General features: G+C 33.8%; 2 protein-coding genes across 2 annotated transcripts; one reads left to right on the top strand and one right to left on the bottom strand.

Annotated features, from left to right (window-relative positions):
- Positions 1 to 5,514: 5,514 nt before the first annotated feature.
- LOC125190924 (tubulin beta-6 chain) lies at positions 5,515 to 8,646 on the bottom strand. Its single transcript, XM_048088346.2, has 4 exons — positions 8,511 to 8,646; positions 7,463 to 7,860; positions 7,082 to 7,351; positions 5,515 to 6,503 (listed from the first exon to the last, which is right to left on the bottom strand). The coding sequence occupies exons 2-4, from the start codon at positions 7,854 to 7,856 to the stop codon at positions 5,824 to 5,826; spliced, it is 1,344 nt and encodes a 447-aa protein (XP_047944303.1). The 5' UTR covers positions 7,857 to 7,860; positions 8,511 to 8,646; the 3' UTR covers positions 5,515 to 5,823.
- Positions 8,647 to 12,712: 4,066 nt separating this feature from the next.
- LOC125190337 (G2/mitotic-specific cyclin S13-7-like) lies at positions 12,713 to 15,278 on the top strand. The gene is made up of 9 exons (XM_048087614.2): positions 12,713 to 12,832; positions 13,194 to 13,323; positions 13,434 to 13,482; positions 13,568 to 13,789; positions 13,880 to 13,978; positions 14,081 to 14,329; positions 14,406 to 14,564; positions 14,652 to 14,830; positions 14,938 to 15,278. The coding sequence occupies exons 1-9, from the start codon at positions 12,805 to 12,807 to the stop codon at positions 15,074 to 15,076; spliced, it is 1,254 nt and encodes a 417-aa protein (XP_047943571.1). The 5' UTR covers positions 12,713 to 12,804; the 3' UTR covers positions 15,077 to 15,278.
- Positions 15,279 to 24,279: the final 9,001 nt, after the last annotated feature.

Here is a 24,279-nt window from a genome sequence, read left to right as displayed (position 1 = left end):
GTCATGTCATCCATTTTTTTTGAGTCATGTCATCCATTTGACTTTTTGTTTTTGCTTATTGAGTTGGAATCATGGTTTTTAAAACATAGGAGTTGGTTGTTTGTGTTGGATTGGTTGAACAATATGCATGACTGATCTCTTTTCTTTCCCCTTTTTATGAAAACACAAATGTTGATTTTGTAAGAAAAGGTCCAATTCCAACATGGGGTGCCCTAGTTTAGGGTCCACGCCTATGAAATTGACCAATTCTTGCTTTCTATGATATTATAGTTTATGAATTATTATTATTGACTCAACTACACCCCCATTCCCATATTCAACGTATATAAAAATTAATCAATTAAATATAACAACCCCAACAAAATTATCAAGATCTATCCAGAATAAGGAAAATTGCTATTAGCCTATGGTTGGATTATTTTATTGAATTTTGTATTTCACGTGGTTATTTGCTACAAATGCATATAGGTATATAATAGACAATGAATGAAATAAAATGAGATTTTTGACCGATGAAGATTGCAAAATGTTATAGTGGTCCCAATTTCTCTAGCTGCCTACAATTTTGACCAAAATCACAATTTTGGGTACATCATGTTGCAATATTTTTTAATTAGGTTTTTCAATTTTCAATATTTTATTCAACGTTTTACCGATCTTGGATCTCCAACCTTTTTTGCTGCGTAATCCTTCCACTGTTCTCTCTATATTTCATTTTTCTTAAGAGACCGCAATAATTTTCATATTCACCTCATGATCACAGTAATTTGAAAATTCAATTTATTAATTGAAATGGGATCATATTTATTAAATAATTTGGGCTTCGTTATTATTATGAAAGTGAAGCTTAAATTCTAACTCGTCATCATGTACAGTAATTCGAATTTTCAATTTATTAATTGAAATCAAATCATTTTATGGAAGTGAAGCTTACTACTATAGTGTTATTCAGGGGGAAAAGGAAACTGATGTTCAGCATTTATCTGTCAGGGGATAATTAATGATACTGATTGAAATGGAATATCATTTAATTGCAGCATTTATAAATTGAAATGAAATCATTTTACTAACTAAATTGGGCTTCACAATTATTCCTGACAGATAAATGATCCAATTGAAATATATTCCATTTTTAGCCATTCTGTAGAATCAGAAGAGAAGAGCATATCCAATAATGACCTGACCAGAGAGAAAATTTTAGACATGCTATATTACTTTTTCTCATGTATCTCAAGGTCAAGGAAATGAAAAGGTCAAAAAGTAAGTATAGAATAAGTAAGTGTAGAAAATTTAAATTTATAGTGGTATCTTGGAAAAATATACCCTAACTTTCGGCAAAAAATTTTTGTAAAGGATAAGGTGCATTGTCTTGTTCAACCTAAAATTCTCTCTAATAAAATACTATAAAACCCCAAATAGAATAGGAAAATGGCTTTAATAGTATTACTACAATACTCATCCATTTTGGTTTTTAAATAAGATATATTCATTCTTGGGTTTACATTATAATAAACCTAAATAACTTATTTTTATTTTATGAGTATAAAAAGCAAGTAGATATATAGAATATTCTTTTAAATTCAGTTTGATATAAATAGTTAAAATAAAATTGCTATTGCTACTATTTAATAGTACGACATTTATATTAAAATGAGTTTGGATTTGGTGAAAATAAGTGGGGATAACTCTAATAACAGAGGCAAAAAAGAATTAAATCAAGAATATGTTGAGCCCTCGACACTAATATGAATATCTATACATATTTTGAAGCAAAACAACATAATACTAATAGATTGACCACAAATAAAAGTAGGACAAATTTATTAATTCCTCATTAATTGAATTCCTACTATTATTACAGTTTGTATTTTCATTGAATTCTTCATACAAAAAATGGAAATAGCATACTATTATTACTAGTATAATATATACAAGAAAATCGTCCAATCAAAGAAGTACTTGGGTGTTGATAATGGGCAGCTAATAATTTAGCATTTGATGTTGATAATGCTTGTAGTATGCTGTCTTCCATCATAAATTCGTAGTGGAATCATTGGCTTTCTTTTTATGTTGGTAATGGTGGGAAAGCGACTGGTTCATGTATTGTGATCGTTACAGTAAAAATTAAAGTTTACGATTCAAATCTTGCTCCCAATTTAATGAATTAAAATAAACTTGTACTACTATATATAATTTCCTTATATAGTAAATTTCAAAACACAATTTAACATTTGTTCAATAATATAACGTGCCTATATGGGCGAGACACGCATTTGACTAAGGTAGTCCCACCTTTTCTGACGGCAGAAATGAATGAATCAATCCAAAACTACTACTATTACAATTTACAGCTTATCCTATGCTCATATTGTGGGTGGTCCTACAAATAGACTATAGTCGACTTTAGGTCACAATCTTCCCTCATTTTTCAAAAAAAAATAATAATAATAAAAATAAGTTTGAAGTCCACATTGGATTCCGCGATGGGAACCGGCTACAATAGGGCCGGAAATCCCGCCACCCGCCGGGTGAAACACGGCCGGCCAACTCTCCCCTTTTCCCCCTTTCAATAGTGTCGGAAATTCCGCCGCATGCGGCCGGCCGGAATTCTAGCGCTATTGTTGATGCCCTAAATGCATATGTTACTCCACCCAGCCCGAATGTGAAGTACTCCCTCCGTCCGCGAATAGGAGTCTTGTTTTTCTATTTTTATCCGTCCATAAATAGGAGTTTCAGTTCATAACTATTATAAATTGTTAAGAATCCCACATTCCACTAACTTAATGCACTCATATAGCGTTTAAAACTAATGTTATATACAAGTAAGATTCATATTCTATTAAGTTTCTTCCACCGAATTTTCTTAATTATTATTTTTTAAATTCATACCGAAAAGAATTGAGACTCCTATTTGTGGAAAGATGGAGTAATACATAGTGCATCGTGTTGCAAGATTGTGGTGATTAGTGATCAAGGAAAAAATAAATTGTACTTAAGACACATAAATAGTAGGAGCAGCGTTCATGAATGTCTTTAACCTACATCAACATATACCACTTCATTTTTTAACCATTATTAAGCATTGCATCAATTGACAAAAATGGCCGGCAATCCTGTATCAATATGATACTCCAAGATTTATTGTTGAGCCACAAGTTTTGTTGCAGTTATGGGCGGATCTCATACAGGGGGTGAAACATCCCAATCCAAAATAATTAAGGTTCGTTCGGTACACGGAATTGGAATTGAATTGGAACTAGAATTCTACGGAATTGAATTTGAAAGAATTGAATTATAATTAAATTCCAAATCCTTTGTTCGGTTAAATGATAATTGATGAGAAATAGAATTCAAAAAAATTATGTAGTGTGTGTCTTGCCGGTATGTGTTATGTGTGTGGGCAGGTGTGTGTGTGGGCTAGTGCGTGTATGTGTGGGGGCTGATGTGTGTATGTGCAGGGGTTTGTGTTTATGTGCGCATGAATGTGTAGGTGTGTGTCGTGTGTGTGTGTGTGTGTGCAGTAATGTGCAGGTGTGTGTCGTGTGTGTATGTGCAGGGGTGTGTAGGTGTGTGTCGTGTGTGTGTATGTGCAAGGGTGTGTGTGTGGTGTGTGTGACTGTGTGCAGGTGTGTGCGCGCGCGCGCAGGTGCAGGGGTGTGTGTGTGTGTGTGTGCAGGGGTGTGTAAGCAGGTGTGTGTGTGTGTGTGTGTTTGTATGTGCAGGTGTGTGTGTTTGTATGTGCAGGTGTGTGTGTGTGTGTGTGTTTGTGCAGGTGTGTGTGTAGGAGTGTGCATGTGTGTGTTGTGTGTGAAAGTGCAATTTTATTATTACTCAAAATTCTAATTATCTACTTCTCATTTGGAATTCAAATTGTGGAATTGAGAGGAATTGAAATTGTAATTCAATTCAAAATCCAAATATTTTGTGGTACCGAACATTGGATTTGGAATTGGAAGCTCCAATTTCAATCCGCATGTCTAATTCTGTGATATCGAACAGAGCCTTATTCTTTATGTAAGTTTTAGCACTTTTTTTTTTCACTTTTCATTGTCGTAAAAAAGTTTATTTCAGCTTGTCCAAATAAATGTACTACTACTTCCACCCCTAATCGTAGTGGCCGATACTCAGAATAAAATAAATCATCCAAACATTTGGTCTTGGATTTAGCTACTTCTACTCCCTCAATTCCATAGTAATGGAGGCGTTTCTTTTTGACACGTTAGGTGAGTTACGTAAAGGGAGAATAAAGTGGAAAATGAAAAAGGTAGAGAGATGAGGAGAGAGAAAAAGTAAGAGAGGGTAAAGTAAATGTGAAAAAATTTGTTGACTTTTAAAATGACTCTATTACTATAGAACGTACTAAAATGACCAAATGACTCTATTACTATCGAACGAGGAAGTACTTAGATAATGTATATAATTAAAATAAAAGAAAATATAAGCCATAATAACTTATTGTTGGATGACTTATCTTGTTAATTCTAATTCACTCTCTTATCTTGATTTGTGTATGGCTTTTGCCATTTTTTTTTAGAGAAACGTTTTCTTAACGCATTGTAAACAAAATTTTATTCAATATGTGAGATATGCTCTGAACTATCCGATGACACGTGTGCCTTTCTCTACTTTAGATTTTTCATTTTGGGGCGTTTATTTTATCTGAAACATACTTAAAAAGAATAATTATTTTATTTTATTTTATTTACTTTCCTACTATTGTTTTTTAATCACTAAATAACATTGTAGAAAGAGGAGTAATAAAATAACGAATTGTAGAAGAGAGAGAGTAATTACAGTGCCTAATATACCCTCTATGGAATTTTAAGGGTAAATAAGAAAGTAAACAGTCTCAATTCGTCAAATATAAATATATCAAAGTCTGAAATTTTCCATCATAATTTTTTTAAGATAATAAACGTGCAAATTTCATAGTTTAAAAAATAAGATAGATATCTCATCTATCTTGAAATTCTATTATTAAAAAAAGATCTACAATATATATGTTTATTATATTTTATTTATTTATCCTCTTTATCAAACTATCTAAATCACTTAAATGTTTATGGAGTACTGTCTTCTTAGTAAATGACAAAAAATACAAAGATAAAGAGCCATCACTTTATTCAAAACGACTGTCATTTGTTTCCATCACTTTTATTTTCGACTTTTTTGTAATTGCAAACACTCATAACTACCACTTTAAATCGTCAAATCTATCATTTTCATTCTTAACAACACTTAAGATAAGTGAATGGGCTAAAGCCCAACAATACATTCAGCCAAGTTTGGGCTATGTTTATAGAAGTAATAAAGTCTAAATACACAGATGTAAACAATACTCCACTTAATAGTTAATACCAATAAAATAAACTCTACATCCAATCATGCGTGAAATTTGATCCAACTAAATTAACTAATAGGAGTATATGACGGAGAGATTCTCGAGACACAGATAGATGGTGTATTCTTTAGAAGAAACCACATGCAAATTCAAGTATAAAAGCACATGGCCACTTCTCGATGAAACCCAATATATTTGTAAAACGCGTTTTTAAGGATAGGCAGAAATCGCACAGAAGAGAGAATAATACGCTACGAATCAAACATACAACACACTGATATTAACTCCACAATACACTCATATTAACTCCACAAACTCTCCCCACACTTTTTCATGTAGCCAATACTAACCATTGGGGCGAAGAAAAACAGATAGTTTTCAGGCACTCACGGCAGAAATAACGGCATATTAAGTATTTCCAAACACATGTAACGAAGCAAACAAGGTAGGGGCCAGTCGAGTGGGCGGCTCTATTTTCTTCTTCACATGTCATCCTCCTCGGCCTCTTCGTCCTGATCGTACTCATCTTCATCGTCCGCTGTAGCATCCTGGTACTGCTGGTACTCGGAGACAAGGTCGTTCATGTTGCTCTCAGCCTCGGTGAACTCCATCTCATCCATTCCTTCACCAGTGTACCAATGCAAGAAAGCCTTCCTCCTGAACATGGCTGTGAACTGCTCGCTCACTCTTCTGAACATCTCTTGAATGGAGGTTGAGTTCCCAATGAAGGTTGATGCCATTGAGAGACCCCTTGGCGGGATGTCACAGACACTGGATTTCACGTTGTTGGGGATCCACTCCACAAAGTAGGAAGAGTTCTTGTTCTGGACGTTGATCATCTGCTCATCGACTTCCTTGGTGCTCATTTTTCCCCGGAACATGGCTGAGGCAGTGAGGTAACGCCCATGGCGTGGGTCAGCAGCACACATCATGTTCTTGGAATCCCACATTTGTTGGGTAAGCTCTGGAACAGTCAGAGCACGGTATTGCTGAGAACCACGAGATGTCAGAGGAGCGAACCCCACCATGAAAAAGTGCAGACGGGGGAATGGAATGAGGTTAACAGCAAGCTTCCGCAGATCAGAGTTGAGTTGACCAGGGAATCGAAGGCAGCAAGTTACTCCACTCATTGTTGCAGAAATCAAGTGGTTCAGATCACCAACTGCATAAAAAGTTAAAGGAATGTAAGCAAGTTAGCAAGAAAAATACAAACTTTTGGGAAGAAAATATTAATAGCAGCAGTTTTGTGCAAATAACGATGAGCCAGGTCATGAAGTAGATATACATAAACACCTAAAAACTTCATTGATCAATAGAGTGCATATAACTTGAGAGGCAAAAGAGCTTGGTAGTTATCCAAAGATAAAACAGCACATTAGCAAACTTTCATCAATTTATAGCAGCATATAGAAACACGGAATGCATGTTGAAAGACAACAAGAAGCAGCGTTCATGCACAACATTTCATATTTAGGTTTGTGTAGCATTTTATTATAGTCAACCCAGCAACAAAACACCACGATTATTCATTATCAGCATAAATTACAACCACATATTTCCTATAACAAAGAAAGTAGATAGGTACTGCCATAACATTTTCAAGATTCTTTTATGATATAAATGCAATTCCAAAAGCAAAAAATAGGTGAAAGATAAAATCATTGCAGGCAGCAGGGGTAAAGGTATTTTATGAAACACTAGATAAAGCAAAGGCATGAAGTATTAGTGAAATATACTCACAGCTAGGAGTGGTGAGTTTGAGGGTCCTAAAGCAAATATCATATAAAGCTTCATTGTCGAGGACCATGCATTCATCAGCATTCTCAACAAGTTGGTGCACTGAGAGGGTGGCATTGTAAGGCTCAACCACTGTGTCCGAGACCTTGGGGGAAGGGAACACCGAAAATGTCAACATCATCCTATCAGGGTATTCTTCCCTGATCTTAGAGATCAGCAGGGTGCCCATACCGGAACCAGTTCCTCCACCAAGTGAGTGGCACACCTGGAAACCTATTGAAATGAATCACGGAGATAATAGAAATAGTCAGAACACGCCAAGATGTCCATCAAGAAAGCAAAAAAAACTTCTTATAAAGTGTAGATTTGTCTGTCGCCGATCACCTTGAAGGCAGTCACAATTCTCAGCCTCCTTTCTTACTACGTCTAGAACGGAGTCGATCAGCTCAGCTCCCTCTGTGTAATGGCCTTTCGCCCAATTGTTCCCAGCACCAGACTGGCCGAAAACAAAGTTATCCGGCCTGAAGATCTGACCATATGGTCCAGTGCGGACACTGTCCATGGTTCCTGGCTCGAGATCCATAAGCACAGCTCTAGGAACAAACCTGCCGCATGATGCCTCATTGTAGTACACATTGACACGCTCCAGTTGCAAATCGGAAGTACCAGCATATCGTCCAGTTGGATCTATGCCGTGTTCTTCGCAAACAACCTCCCAAAACTTGGAACCAATCTGGTTCCCGCATTGGCCTCCCTGAACATGAAGGATTTCTCTCATTTTCCTATAATTTCAAAAGAATTGGTAAGAAGTAGAGGCATTGACATTTATCATAAACATCCATTAGAAAATAAGACAGCTAAATCACTAATAATTTATCGGCAGAATCATCTTTGGCAGCCAAATGCATTTAGGAACAATAATAGTAATTAACACAGTCGACGAAATCAAATTCAAATATTTTTACTTCTGATATATTTCGCACATCATCTAACTAAATGCCTGAACTAAATCTCCATTTTCCTAGCAGATCTCGCACCAGGTCGAAAAAGCCAGCAACTACATTCACAACAAGAAATCTCACAGATCTCAATCAGATCTGCATATTTACGATAGAAAAACTTAGAACTTACAAAGACCTGCATCAAGCGAAGGCGATCCGCCGCTACATCATTCTAAAATTCATCGACGGTTCTCAAATTAAGAAAATAGTGTAGAAAACATAACAGTTTGCTCAATCTGGAATGACATTAGCTCATTCAACGAACACGATCTACAAACATTCAATAATCGAGACCTCATTTCCACAAAGCTTGACACAAAAATCTATAAATGTAAGCCAAAACAGCGCACCAAAAAATGATTAAAAATAAAATACAAGCAAATGAAGCACAGATCTGAGCTGCAGTAATACAAAATCGAAAGAAAATTAACCTGTAAATTTGCGAGCTGAAGAGGAAAATGAACAGGTGATCGAGTAAGAAGTATCTCTACTCGATCGATGAGAGTGAATTAGTGAGAGAGAGTGTGTGAGTGAGATGTCAGACCTAAGAGTGATTTTATATATGTGGACAGAAGCATCGACGGCTCTCATTCGTTCCCTCTCTTTCTGATGAGCTTATGATCTAAGTTATGGACGGTTGAGATGGAATCGGCCTATTAAGAGAGTGATGTTTCATTTAATTCAAACTTTTTTGTTTTATTATGTGAAAAAAAATTCATTTTTATTCAAATTGGTAAAACTTCACATCCAAAGCACGTTAGTGATTCATTTTTTTTAATTGAAGATCTAAGAAAAAACAAAATATCATTAATGTAATTAATTAATTTGTTACTTAAATTAGGATGAAACACAACCCAATTATTAAGACGTTTAGCATAGTTGAATTAGAGATTTTGATAGGTTCGTGTATGTTTTTTATTTTTTTAAAATATCTGTAAATATTCTCTATATCCAAATAAATCATTAATTAATTTCCATTTATAAAAATAAGCGTTAACTTTTATAAATAAAATTTGGACGTATTTTATGTGATCAAACAAGCTTAAAACTGAAGTAGCAAAATATATTGAAAAGTGATTGAATTTGATTTGGCTTTCCATATCCAAATAAAATTATAAATTAATCTCAAAATTAGTAATAGATGACACTCATACAGATTTGCCCTTTTGTCACTCGACAACAATGCCCTATGACCAACAATATTTAAATGGATCTCTAATCAGGAATGTTCGTCGTTATCATACGAAATAATCGTAGAGGTTAACTTGTTTATTTTGGAACATCAAATGATTATTAGAGGAGCGTTACATTTTGATTTTTGTATTCTTAATGATAAGGGTTCAGACCCATAAATCATCCATATATCTTTGAAACCTGTAAAAACATAATTACGGGTACGTAGTATGTCAAAACTTATTCTTATGCTAAACTAAATTAGAACTAATAAATTAGAATAATTAATTGCTTAGATTGCAATATTTGACAGATTTATATAATTTATTTAATCTAAGTCAATCCTTGAATTTTTTTTTAAAAAAAATCCTAAAAGTTTAATTATTTTATATAACTTTCTTGATTTAATTATTTTTTCATATAATTTACAAGGATTCTAACGAAATTTCAATTGCATACGTTCCGACGAAAAAAACACACAAAATTATAATTTGAATAATTCTATAAAGACTTGATCTTCTTTGCATTGCTACGATGCTCTAAGTTCAATGTATATAATGTCGAAAAATGTAATATTGTTAAAGTGTGTTTTTAAATTTGGAAGCAGTTGTACGTAATGTCCTCAGTGCAGTATATGTAATGCCCTAAACTTAATGTTCGTGATGCTGAATAAATTGTAATGTTGTTTAAATATGTTTTCAAATTCACAAGTAGTGTATCTAATGCTATAAGTGTAGTATATGTAAGAGCACTCCCAATGGTGCCGGCTAAAAGTCGGCGGTTTTTCGCCGTCTATCGCCGAGTTATCGCCGACCAATGGGAGAGGTCGGCGATAATTCGGCGATTTTTCCTCCCGTTTTATCGCCAACCGGCGAAAAATCGCCGGACTATCGCCGAATTATCGCCGACCACTGTGGGCGATAATTCGGCGATAAATATATTTTTTGTTTTTTTTTTTTAATTTTCCCCCTATAAATACACACCTTCTCTTCATTCTCTCCCGTGTTTAATACAACGAACTTTATTATTATTATTTGTTTTGTCTTATAAATTAAATTAGCTAGCTTTATTATATACAAAAATAAAACAATTAAATTAGTGATGATGTAAAAATGAAATGTTGAGTTAGGGAGAAATAAGGGAGAAACCATTGGAGCAGTTGGCTAAAAGTTGGCTACAAACTGGGGATAAATTATGGTGCTGATGTGGCGCTGATATGGCAGGAGTTAGAAGAAATAAGGGAGGTTTTAGGGAAACTATTAGGAATGCTCTAATGCCCTAAGTATGGTGTATGTTGCCAATAAAGTATTGTATATTTTTCAAATTATATGTATACATAATGCAATTATCAATCGAACCATTTTACCCATAATGTCCAAGTCACATATAACTAATGTCGGCGAAATCATAGATCTCCATCATCCAATTTTTGACCTAAGGGTTCATATATATTTGGGCTTAGTTTTGGTATAAAATTAGGATGCATTTTAAACATACCCTCATTAGGGAAATTGTTTGCATTTTTTGTGGTATGTAAAAAATATGTAATGAATCCATATGATAGGTGAGAAAAAAAAAAATAAACGTTGGAAGTGTTGGGAATGTGTTCGTATATACAGATGAAAAAAATTTGATTATCACGTATCGTCCATCTATTGGCCAAAACAACTTTGTATGCTCAAGCAAGCATATATGTTTTGGTGTCGTGTGCATAGTGCGTTGCAACAACGTACTTATTGCCTAAGCACTCATCCACCAAAATAATCATCTCTCCTCGAACTCCCAAATATGCTTGAAACTTGATAAGTAATCTTATTCTGAATATCTCAAATGGACCATGTGATGACTTAGAACATAGCGATCCATAACTGCTAGTCAAGTTTTTTGAAAGAAGTGTCGAACCAAGAGTGGAAGGACATTTTCACTGTTTGGGGTGATAGAGAGATATGTTCCATTGCCAACAATAATACCAAAGGTTGCTGGAGATCTTGCAGCTGAAAAAGAGGTGATCGATGGTTTTCGTTTCCTCCATGCATAGAACATATTGATATCCTCAATGCCGACGACATTTAACTTGTGCAAACTCTATTTGGTATTGAGTCTTCCTTGGAGAATGAGTCATAGATGAAGTTGAGCTCGGGGTGGGGCGCGGTTCCTCCAATGTATTCGACCTAGGTAAGGTACGGGGGTGAGCTCTCCTTCTCCATTCGCTGGAAAACCTACTAGACAAAATTAGATACTGGAAAAGGATTTGACTTATCACCTAACCACACCCTCACATCCCTAATGTTTGATTGGTTCATGGCTGCTAGGAGGTCACCAACTAAGTCTTCTTCATGTGCAAATATTTTCCTTCTCCATCTGAAATTCCATCTCCAGCCTTCTTCTTCCCAATCCCCCATGTTCTCAATAAGATTTTCATTCTGCATCGGTATCATAACCAGTCTAGGTAAACGATTTTTACTTTTTTAGACTTCTGGTCTTTGTCTAATAGTCGAGCCATAAGCTTGTATACGTCTCGTCACCAACTTTCACAAGAATGCTTTTCTTAGCTGCATGGTCCACTGCCTCGTTAAAATTGTTAAAGCCAATGATCTGGCCCTATACTTGTTAGACACTTTCCTTCAACAACAGAGTTTGCTCTTCAACGAACCTCCACCACCATTTGAACAATAAATTATACTCCCTCAGTCCACGAAAAATAGGACACATTGTGAATGGCACGGGTTTTAATGTGGAATCGGTAAAGTAAGAGAGAGGTGGTGTTAGTGGAATGTGGGGTCCATATTATTAGTAAGAGAGAATGGAAAAAAGTAAAAGAGAAGTTATTAAAACTTTCATTTTTTAAACATGGTCTATTTTTTGTGGACAACCAAAAATAGCAAATGTGGTCTATTTTTCGTGGACGAGGGGAGTAATTTCTGGTAGAGATATCACCCTTACCTAAGTTTCCGTGATTGATCGGTTTTTGAATGGTTTCCCAAGCTATGAGATTCCATCCTTCATCACCGTTTTTCTTTTCTTAAAAGAAACATCTTTGTGTCTATGCAATATGCACACATTGTAAGTGCTCCAAAGAATGATCTATTTATAATGCAAATTTATTTACAAAATTATAAATTTAAACGCCTAAAAATGTACTCCATAGTTAATTTGGGTCCATAGCATTACAAAACTTTCATTATGTTGCTATGCTCGATTTTTTTAAAAATATTATTCATCCCATTTTAATAAAAAAAAGATTTATCACCAATAAGTGTATAACATATAAAAGGTAAATCGAAGATTCAAAGCAATAGTAATTTTGATGACGCAAACAAGTTAAATTGGCTTAATATGGTAAAACAGATCTAGACCGATCGATCCATTTGATCCAACGGTTGGAAAATTCAAATCAATGAGACCGTTGAACATTATGAAATTAATCGCCGCACTGTGTTGCCTTAAAACCCCATTTGCTCTCCCTCTCTTCATCAACTTCCCTTACTTTTCCAGCGAGAGAGAGAAAGACGAAGACGGTTTTAGAGTTTTATTTTCTCCAAGATTCTGAGAATGGCCTCAAGGCAGATGGTTCAACAACGTAAGTGATCTTCTGCATTTCTTTTTAAATTTTCCTTTTTTGTTTTTTCGTACCATCTTTCACTGTTTCTTGTTGAAGATGACATGCTTTTATTCATTCGTTTAAAGGGAAATGGATTCTCTCGATTTAACCCCTTTTGATCTTAAAAAAGAAATCATTTGTTTTGGGGCGTGATCACTGTTTTTGATTGATTGAAGATGGATTCATATCTCTTAATTTCACCCTTTTGATCCTAATTTTTGGTTGGGAGAGGTGACCAATGTATTGATAATCAAGATGACTTATTCTCCTTCTCTCATTTTCTTGGATTATTTCCTTTTCCTTCAAATGAAATCTAACCTTGCTTCTGTGAATTTTACAGCGAATAAACAGAACAAAGTGGCGGCGGAGAGGAAGAGCCGCCGCGCACTGGGAGACATTGGGAATCTCATCCCTGCTGATGGAGCTGTTGAAGGCAAACCGATTCCTCGGATTTCTCGACCTGTTACGAGGTATCATCAATTCTCAAATAATACCATTTTTCATGCTCTCACGAATATTGGAAAAGAAAAGATGAAAACTTTGGATACCCCTTGATCGTGTTGAGTGTGTGTTTTTTTAGGAGTTTTGGTGCTAGAGCACTCGCTAATGCACAAGCTCAAACCAACAAGGTTCTTCTTGAACCCTATTTATTTCTTCTCTGCTATTCATTTAATTCAATTGGTTTATCTTATCTGTGTTGTCTGAATCTTGCAGAATTCACTGGAGGCTAATGCAGCTCTGCCAGAGAAGAGGGCGGTGGCGCGTAGGCCGGTGCAGAAGAAAGCTGTGAGCACAAAACCTAAGCCGGAGGAGATCATTGAGATTAGCCCGGATTCAAATGAAGTTCCAGTGAGGGAGAGGAAGCTTCTTAGCAAGGAAATTGAGCCGAAAAAGAAGCTTCCAACTCTCACCTCAGCCCTCACAGCAAGAAGCAAGGTCACATATGTTGCTCCCTAGTTTTTTCAATTGGAGGGCTATTGCAGTTTCCCCCAATTCTCATGTGTGGTTTCCCCGGCTATTTTGCAGGCTGCAACGATTGTTGATATCGATGCTCAGGATTTGGGCAATGATTTGGCTGTTGTTGAGTATGTTGAGGAGATTTATAAGTTCTACAAGTCAGTTGAGGTATATATACATGATAATACATCAATGTTTCAGGGGTAAAGAGAGATTAATTAGATTGTACTATATATGTTGCTGTTGGTGATGTTTTTATACATTTTGCAGAATGAGGGAAGGGCTAAAGACTATATGGATTCACAGCCTGAGATAAATGAGAGAATGAGAGCAATTCTAATTGATTGGCTGATTCAAGTCCACTACAAATTCGAGCTCTCTCTTGAGACACTATACCTCACTATCAACATCATTGATAGGTTTCTAGCATCCAAGACTATTTTAAGAAGGGAGCTGCAGTTGGTGGGAATGGGGGCAATGCTCATAGCCTCCAAATACGAAGAGATATGGGCGCCTCAGGTTGCCAGAAGAGTTCATTTTGATCTAACAAAAGTTACACAGCTTGGTTATCTAGGTCTCATGTGATCTTTTGTAGGTGAATGACTTGGTGTGCATCTCGGATAGAAGCTACACCAACGAGCAAGTCTTGGTGATGGAGAAGAGGATCCTGGGGGAGCTCGAGTGGAACTTGACTGTCCCAACGCCATATGTGTTCCTTGCTCGCTTCATCAAAGCATCAATGACCGGTTCTGATGTAAGAAAACGCATCCCCTCAACGACACATTTCCAAGTATCTTAATCACCTAGTGTGATGAATGATGATTATAGATCATGTTTGTAGGTGGAGAATATGGTCTATTTTCTCGCTGAGCTAGGGATGATGGACTACGAGATTCTTGCGTACTCTCCCTCTATGGTTGCTGCCTCAGCAGTCTACGCAGCAAGATGCACATTGCAGAAGTCTCCAGCGTGGAATGAGACACTCAAAATGCACACTGGTTTCTCAGAACAACAGCTCATGTGAGAATCTTGAAACTACCAACCACGTCATTGACATTAAGCAACCTAAACTTAATGAATTTGATGTTTTTTTGTGTTGATGTTGTGGTGATGATGACTGCTTGTAGGGATTGTGTTAAGAAGCTCGTGGCGCTGCATGCGTTGGCTGGACTTCAGAAACTGAAGGGGATATACAAGAAATACAGCAGCTCAGAGAGAGGGGGAGTTGCACTCTTTCAACCAGCCAAATTTCTCTTGGCTAATTGATTAAGATGGATGCTTCATTTTGGATTTTTTTTTTTGTGTTGTTGAAGAGATAAGCAATCTTGTTATCAAAACTACATTCTTGTAGTTGCAGAGATAATCAATCTTTTCATGTCTTCTATCTTCAAGATTATCAAAACTTGGTTATTGTAGATAAACGAATTCTCAATATTTTTTGCTACAAATGTGTTTTTACTTGCTACTACTATAAGCCAAACTGATTCATTTTAGCGTATTTATTGTAGTTGAACACGATTAGAAATGTAATAAGGATCTATTAATTGGTGTGCCTAGCAATCTATAAAGTTTGTACTTGGTTGAATTTAATGTAAAATCATGCTAGAAAAAGGATGGTATTGATTGTGCATTTTATTTTCATTATTTCATTGATTTAGGGAACCACAAAAGTCAATTATAGGGCATACATATCATTACATCTAAACTACCACACATCACATCAATGCACCCAAAATAATTCCCTTCTAAGACAGGATAAGATCATCTAACTACTACCACAAAAAGTACGTTATAAATTTATATAAATTGATGTTATTATTAATTGCTCCACGACCATATCCCAATCCTACAACGTATTCATTGAAATGCATCGAGCTTATTAATTGAAATTTGTATATATATACATGTATTTAGTAAATGTTAACTTGGATTAAATATCACATGAATTCTATACTATTTTAGACTATGTAGTTCTATGGATTTTCCTGTTCGTCACAAATTTGTATGCAATTATATTTTGTATGTTATGTAGGGAGAGAACTGAAGAATAATAAAATAGAGATAATAATGATTTTATTTAAAAAAATGTGTATGCAATTATATTTTGTAAGTTGTGTAGAGAGAGAACTGAAGAATAATAAAATAGAGATAATAATGATTTGATTTTAAAAAATGTGTCTATAAGAATAATGAAACATCCTAGAAAATGTAAATGTCACGTTTTGAGTGAGAGACGAAGAGAATAATATGTATGAGCTCTTGCAAACTCTTATTCCAATTGGCTAAGGATTTACCACCATTCTGGTGCAGCATTGCATCTACCTCGTCACCATACTTCAATACAAGCCGTAAAACATAATACCGTCCTTAAATTGGACTAGACAAAATAGTACTTCATCTGTCCACCATTTAAACAATCATTTTGTCATTTTGGATTGTCTAAGATTTAAAGAACCATTTACTTTTTTTCACTTTTGGTGTACAGACCTCATATTCAATTAACTTCTTACACTCACAATCCAATATAAAACTAATATAAAAAATTGTTCTCACATGCACTTACTTTCTCACTTTACTTTTCTTCATAAAATTAAATAATTTCTTAAAATCCGTATCGAGTCAAAATAACTCTTCAAACGGTGGATGGAGGGATAATTTACCTCATATGGAGTATGATCCGGTCGGAGACGGGAAATCGACAACATTGTAACGTAAAATCATGCTTGAGAAAAAGGATAATATTTGTTGTAGTATAGATTGTAAATTGTAATCACGAGTGTGAAATCTAACCAGAAATTGAGAATTGAATTATTCAATTACACTATCATATACTAGGATTTAGTAGCGAATTTCGAGTGTCGTATTGAATGTTGATCTGCTTTATGAAGCAGTGTTTCAAATGCATTCCAAATTTTGCGTATTCTTATCTTAATTCATTCAGTCGACAACTTGCTTCTAATTTTGTCTTTTTTTGTAGTACATTTTTTTGGCATTGTTAAACCCCTAAAATTAGGTAGAACATGCATGTGTCTAGCACAGCAAATGCATTAATCTAATAGTGTGTGCAGTTAACTCAAATTGTTTCTCAATTCTCAAAAGTATTAATGTTTTGATGGTTTTACTGCGTCGTGTCATTGATTTTACCTTTATACTGTGTAGTGATAAAATGAAAACTTATATATTGTATAAATTCAAAACTTTTCAATATAGCTTCAACACAGTTTCAATACAATATCAACACAATGTAAAATTTTAAGATTTTAATGTCAACACAATATCAACATAGCATCAATCATTGACTACCGTTGAAATTCTGTTGATATTTTCCTGTTGATGCTTTTTTGTGATCTGTTGACATTTTTCAATGGTCCAGATCATAGTTTTGAGTTTGTACAATATTTAGAGTTTTCATTTGATCACATCCCTATACTAATATTATTTTAAGTTTTATAATATTAATTGGGTCCATTTCTCAAAATGTAAGTTTGTTTCTATATTTGTAAGTTTTCTCACCCTATACTTGCATTTTATAAAATTAATTGGGACCATTCCTCAAAGTGTAAATTTGTTTCTATATTTGTTATAGCTTTTTAACCCTATACTTGCATTCGCGTAATATTTTTCCTTTGAGTTTATATTTGATTTTATCACACTTTTTAAAAAAATTAGTAAAAATATCTTATTCTAAGATTATCAAGATACAAATAGAAATGAAAATCATAACCCAGACAATTTTTTTCTTTTTTTCATATACTCAAAATACTAAGACAAAATTTCCTTTTTTTAGATACTCAAAATACCAAGACAATTTTTTTAAGATATTCGAAATACAGATAAGATCGAAAACAAAAGAAGAAAAAGGGGGATTTTAGCGTAACGATGAATACTAGCTAGAGTTCACAAGAATCACGTTTTTAGAAGAAAATGACAACTTCACTTTGTGAGAGTGTCAACATCTAAGCAATAATCGCATCTAAACCACATATGATTCCCACATCCAAAACAAACTTACAAATGAAAATGATTCCCCACAAAGCTACCAATTTCTCTCTCCAACCCCACCATACCATTTTTTTTATATCAAAACACAACCAAATAATAACAACATCACACATTTGTTATTGCATATGGGTTAGATAAGTCTTGTGTCACACCATGTGACCAACAAGATTTTTGTAGAAAAATTTATCGATGTCGCAGTCTCCCTCTATTTATCATTGTACAGTCTTCATAGCTTAGCTAGTGTAACAAAATCACACTTATTTTTAGCTCTATTTCATTTTTGTGTATATATTATTATCTATTTAGAGTAGAATCGTGTGTTGAATAGACAACACGACCTCACTCCTCGCACATTGTCTAAGCTCCTTTATTAAAGTGATTTTTTTCAATTTCATAGCTATTAGACAAAAATATAAGTGAAAATTCCCATAGTGGTAGAATAATAAGGACCAATATATATAGATAAAAATTAAATTACTCTCCTTGTAAATAAATTAAAATCGAAGGATCAATAATTGGATTCCGATACTTGCCATTTTTCCTTGAATTTGAGTTACTCATATTTACATTTGTCAACTTCAACTTGCATTGAATTCAACCAAATTTAATCCATTTTTAATAAAATATTTATTACTCTCTCGTTTTATTTATAACACTACTGTATGTAAATTCTACCTTTATTTGTGACAATTATCTAACCTAATAAACAACCCTCTTCATATATATACAGAATACTAGTAATTATTTTGAATCAGTTAAAAACCATAATTTTATATATTTAGATCTGTTGAAATAGAAGATATTCAACCTACTCTAAGGCGACCCCACGCACCAATGACTAATATATTATGTATCTTTTGCCCATATAATTATATTTTTATTAGGTCATCTTATCTTGATCACTTTATCCTGCAAGTACAATTTACGGCCTTATTTTTGTTACAATTATATACTCCTACTACTATCAAAATCATTCAACGAGTCTGAAGTCCACGCATCGAATTTAAAACGCAGAAACTAAATTTTGGAAAATTGAAATGAATAGAAGCAGGAATGGATCCAAAAATTCTATATAAGTAGGACAAAAATACATATAAAGATATTTTAAGAATTGGAGAAGGGGCATATATAGAGAAAATTTAAAAAAATTTAAAAATTAATGATCAAAATAATATAAATAATTTTTTTAGCTTGGGCAATTGCCCCTTGTGATGCTCACAGAGAAACTTTCTATTTTAGGGAGTGAACTACACAATTCACTAACTCTATCTCCATTACTTTTTCTCTTCCTCTCTCTTACTTTACTCGTTTCCCCCCTCCTTCCTTTCTATCTCTTACTTTACCAATCCTTCTATCTTATTTTACCAATTGTGCATTAATAAAACTTGTGTCGTTTCAAAAGTTTCTATTTTACAAAGACTTCTCTCTTACTTTACTCAATTTTTCTTTCTTTCTCTCTTATTTTACCATTTCTTTTATCTTATTTTACCAATTGTCATTAAATATCGTGTCGTTTCATAAGTTTATACTTCTTTTTCAAAGACTGAAGTAGTATAATACTATTTTAAATAAATTGAGATGACTAAATTACCTTATCTGTTCCACTTTAGGAGTTCTGTTTAGTCCGTCTCATATTAGGGGTCTCGGGGAGTGTTATATTGCTAACTCAATGCTTAATTGCTAACTACAACTCAATAATAGCCATTAGATATTCAAATTAAAGGCCTAGATCATTAACCACAAAATGTCAATACGATCAACAAAAAACGTCAATAAGGCTATAGGATTAATTCCAATAACAATCAATAGGGGTTTTAATGTCAAGTTAGTTATAACTAACTTTTAAAAGAAATCCCAAAACTTTAAATTCATATAACATATATCAAATTAAAGATAATTTTATAAAGATTCCAACGATATACTACATGCATATGTTCCGACGTCAAAATTTATAAAAAAAATCTAGAATTTTCGTATTTTTCGTACACAGGCTAATGTCAATACAGCTAAGATAATATGTCAATATAACGCATATATAATGTCAATCCTAAATTTGTGTTGACATTCTCAAAGCATTGTGTTGATATTTTCGAAACACTATATTAACATTTTCATCCAAAACCCTAATTTGGCGTTTTTTTTAAAAAAAAATTCGATTTAATTAATAAAAACGAAAATTACACGTGGCAAATTGTAGACCACACGTTTTTTAAAATCATGTGGCCTTAAATTAGTTGTAGTTAGCAATTAAATGATGAGTTAGCAATTGATCACTCCCCTAGGGGTCTCAGTTATAATATTTGATAAATAGTAATAGGTCACACATTCCACTAACTTCACTCCGCTCATATTTTATTACTATAAACTAATAAATGTAACTCAAATTTTCACTATCTTTTTAACAAACTTTTACTTATATTTTTTAAAATTCCTACCAGATTCAATTAGACCTTCTAAAATGGAACGGAGAGTACAACATAAAAGAAATAATGAAAAATAAAAAGGTGGAAGCTATAAATCGTTAAGGAAATGAATAGTGGGTTTGGGTGTTAATTTTTTAAATAAAGAAAGCGGTAAAAAATTGTGGATCCATAAATAAGGAAGAAAATGAATGATTTAAGAGCTGTGAATGTCGATAACCTTATGTACGTTATATTTAAGTCATACCAAAATTATACTAACATCACTGGTTGCGTCTCTCTTTAGGTTTTTAGTTGAACATAGTAAACCATAATAATATAAGTAACTCAGCTACTATACTCCAAGTTTTCCACAATGCAGTTTGCTAGTGTAACAAAAGCAAGTAGAGAACCTTCCATTTTTGAAATTATCATAGTAGAGACATTAATCTTTTTTCCGCCCAGTAATGTCGCATATTCCATCACATGTAATTGATGTAAGTTACATGAAACAAAATATACATATGCTGAATTATACTCTAGGAAGAAATATTTCTTAGTACACCTCATACGAAGACGACACTTTAGTAACTTTAGTACTCCTTTTTAAATCTTGTTCATTGAATCAGTGTGATACAATTTTGAAGTACACACGAATTGATGGGTATTTACAACTACTCTAAGTCAATATCTCTTTGAATTGAAAATAGGTAAAAAAACTTATGAGCATTAAATAGTTAGAGACTTAGAGCTTTAAATAGTGTTTCAACCTATGCCATCGATTCTGTTCTAACTTAACCGTAATTACAAAAAATATTACGAACAATAATATTACTACTAGTATTCTAAAAGAATTCAAAGTGACCGGACCATGTCGTGTCATGCTTATGTGTCGATAATGTGTAACTTTCTATGAAAAATATATACTACTAGTACATAAATTACAATCGGAGAAAAGAATGATGTTTCAACTCGGTATTTTAGTAATTTTACATTTACTTAGAGCATCTCCAAGGGGAGAGATAAATGGAGAGGTAAACTAATATAACTATCATATTTACCTTTTCTTCATGAAAAATCATTATCCAATGGGAGAGGTATTTGAGAAGGTATTATATCTTTTCCCATTTTGAAGAGGTATCTTTACCTCTCCATCAATGAAGAGGTAAAATCATATAACCACCATATTTACTTCTTTTCATAAAAAATCATTCTCCAAGGGAGAAGGTATTTGAGAAGGTATTACACTTTATGTTTTTTTAATACTTTTGTACTATTATTTTATTTTTTTTAAAATGATATACCTTTTATCCTTGGAGTTGATTGATTTTTAGAAAGGTATATTGCACTTTTTGAGAAAGTATAAACATGATATACCATTTTCATTTACCTTCTTCCCTTGGAGTTGCTCTTACAAATTAAAATATAGGGGTGCGTTATATTGCTAACTATTTAAGTTGATAACTCTGTTAATTCATCAATACAGTGTATTAAAAATGTCAACACGGTGACATCAAAATGTCAACACATAATATCAATACATTATATTGAAGTTCAACAAAATTATGTGTTGACATTTTAATGTCATCGCGTTGACATTTTTAATACACTGCGCTGAGGAATTAACAACTTAAGAAAGTTAGCAATTGATCGTAACAATTTTTCGCTTTCTCGCGCATGGAAAAAAGAGTTGTAACTGCTCTACACAAACACTTTCTTTATTTTCCAATAACGTTGTTTCACAACTCTTTGCTTTTTCTCACCTCATCTATTGATTTCGTATATTTCATCACTATGTCTGCACCCAAAACTCCCTATTTTGCTTCTAATTTTGATTGCTTTCACACTATTTTACATTTGAATTGCAATTTTATTTCATAGAAATTGAGTTGTGTAGATCATTGGGAGAACTTGCGATGTAGGGATTTATGATGTATGTAACGATAGTAAAGACTTGAAAAAGAGATTGGGCTCGAAAAAACATAATCTATTTATTCATTTCAATTTATTATAACATGATGTAAAAAAGTTATAGTATATATTTACACTGAGATATATTCGTTGTTAATGATTATACTTATGTTGAGATACATTCGTTGGTAGTGATTTTGTCATATATCAAGGACATATTTCGTGTGAATTTTAGCTCACCGCGTCATTTGTGCGCATATATATTTTGTGGGATATAGACATAATTTTTTGAAAATAGATATTTTTCAGTAATTATATTTACCTTGAGATAGATCCGTTGTTAGTGATTTTGGTTGGGAAAATAAATGATACCCTCACCAAATACAAAAATGTTAGGGAAGGGGGTTTATGGTACACAGTGAAACTGAATTTGTATCGTAATAGTTGAAATTTATTAAATTAAATTAAATTAAATTAAATTATAAATTAGTATAATATTATACTAATTCAATTTCAAAATCTTTGTTCTGTGAATCAAAAATTAACTTTTGACATTGACTTTTAATTGTATATTTATTTTATTTTTTGTTTATATCTCTATATTATATTTCTACTATTTATTTTGAATTGATATTGTGAATGTATGTATTATGTGTGTGTACTTAGTATGCACGCACTATGAGAGTTTCATTTCATTGAATTGAGAAATTTATCATAAATATAAAGTGATTAATTTTGATATACAAAACTAAAAATGAAATTGGTTATAATTGATTTAAGTAGAAGTACTACCAAGTACCCCCTTTCAGCTTTTAAAAAAATAGATACTCCCCCATCTTTCCCGGTATTGAGCACAAATTTTAAAAAATATAAGTGGAATAAGTTGATATTTAGAGCATCTCCAATAGCGGCTAGTCCACCGGCTAGTCGATTCGCGTCGCCAGATGAACCATTGGAATCAGCCAGCGCAATTTCGGCGAGAGAATAGGCGAGCGCACGCCGATTTACGAACGTTGGCCGCCATTGTGGCGTGCCGATCGGCGAGCAATCAGGCAACGCTATTTTTATTTTTATTTTTTTAAAAAAATTTGAAAAACTATATATACGCGATTTTAGTTTCATTTTCATTTGCACCACTTGTTTTAACGAGTTTTCTCTCTCTCTAAATTTCTGTACAAGAGCAACATCGAGTGATGAGTAACGCGGGGGGTAGCAGTGGTGGTTGTGGTGGTAGTGGTGGTAGTGGTGGGGATGCTGAGGAGTACAAACGGCAGATGAACGAGGCTACGGAGGCCTACATGAACCGCGAGATAGAGCGGTACACGCGAAGGGTCGAACAGTAGGCTGTACCTCGCCCTCCACCCGTTGTCCACCGCCGAGCAATGATTGATCGGGATCACGTAGCTACACATCAGCGGCTATATGACGACTACTTCGCTCCGAACCCGCGGTTTCCCGCAAACATGTTCAGGTGGCGTTTTAGAATGCGCATGGAGTTGTTTATGCGTATCGTTGACGCTTTGGAGCGTCGATATCTGTATTTCCGCTTCAGGCACGATGCGGCTGGCAGACCCGACCACACCTCTATTCAAAAGTGCACGGCGGCAATCAGGAAATTGCGCTGGCCGATTCCAATGGTTCGACTAGCTGGTGGGCTAGCCGCTATTGGAGATGCTCTTATGAAATTTACTTAACGGTAAAAATGAAATAAAATTCTTATTGTACGGACGGAAATGATAAATAAAATTCTTATTATAAACAGATAGAGTAATAAATAACTAAAATAGAAAGATAATAATGAAATACTTTTAGATAAAATAATATTGAGAAATGCTTCATGTACATTATTATCTGTTTAACTTTACTATCTAGTTTCTATTAATATAAAATAAGTTCAAGAGAAAAGTTCTTATTTTAATTATTAACATTATTTTCTTACAATACGCAAAAAATGTGTCACTCGTAACTCGTTGTAGAATAAATCCAGTAAATAAAAAAGAAAGAAAGAAAGAAAGCGAAAATACATGGATTAAGTAAAAGCAATCAAGTGTAGGAAAATAAAAATACATACACACGCACAAAAAATCAGAAGAGAAAAAGCATCAACAACAGTAACCTTAATAAAAGCTGAAAAGAAGAAAACAAGATCCACCTCGA

Source organism: Salvia hispanica, chromosome 5 (genome assembly GCF_029641045.1).
Source record: "Salvia hispanica isolate PSC_SH4W2 chromosome 5, Shi_PSC_v1, whole genome shotgun sequence".
NCBI lineage: Eukaryota > Viridiplantae > Streptophyta > Magnoliopsida > Lamiales > Lamiaceae > Salvia > Salvia hispanica.
Note: the sequence above shows the minus strand (reverse complement) of the source record. Positions and strands in the feature narration are given on the sequence as shown.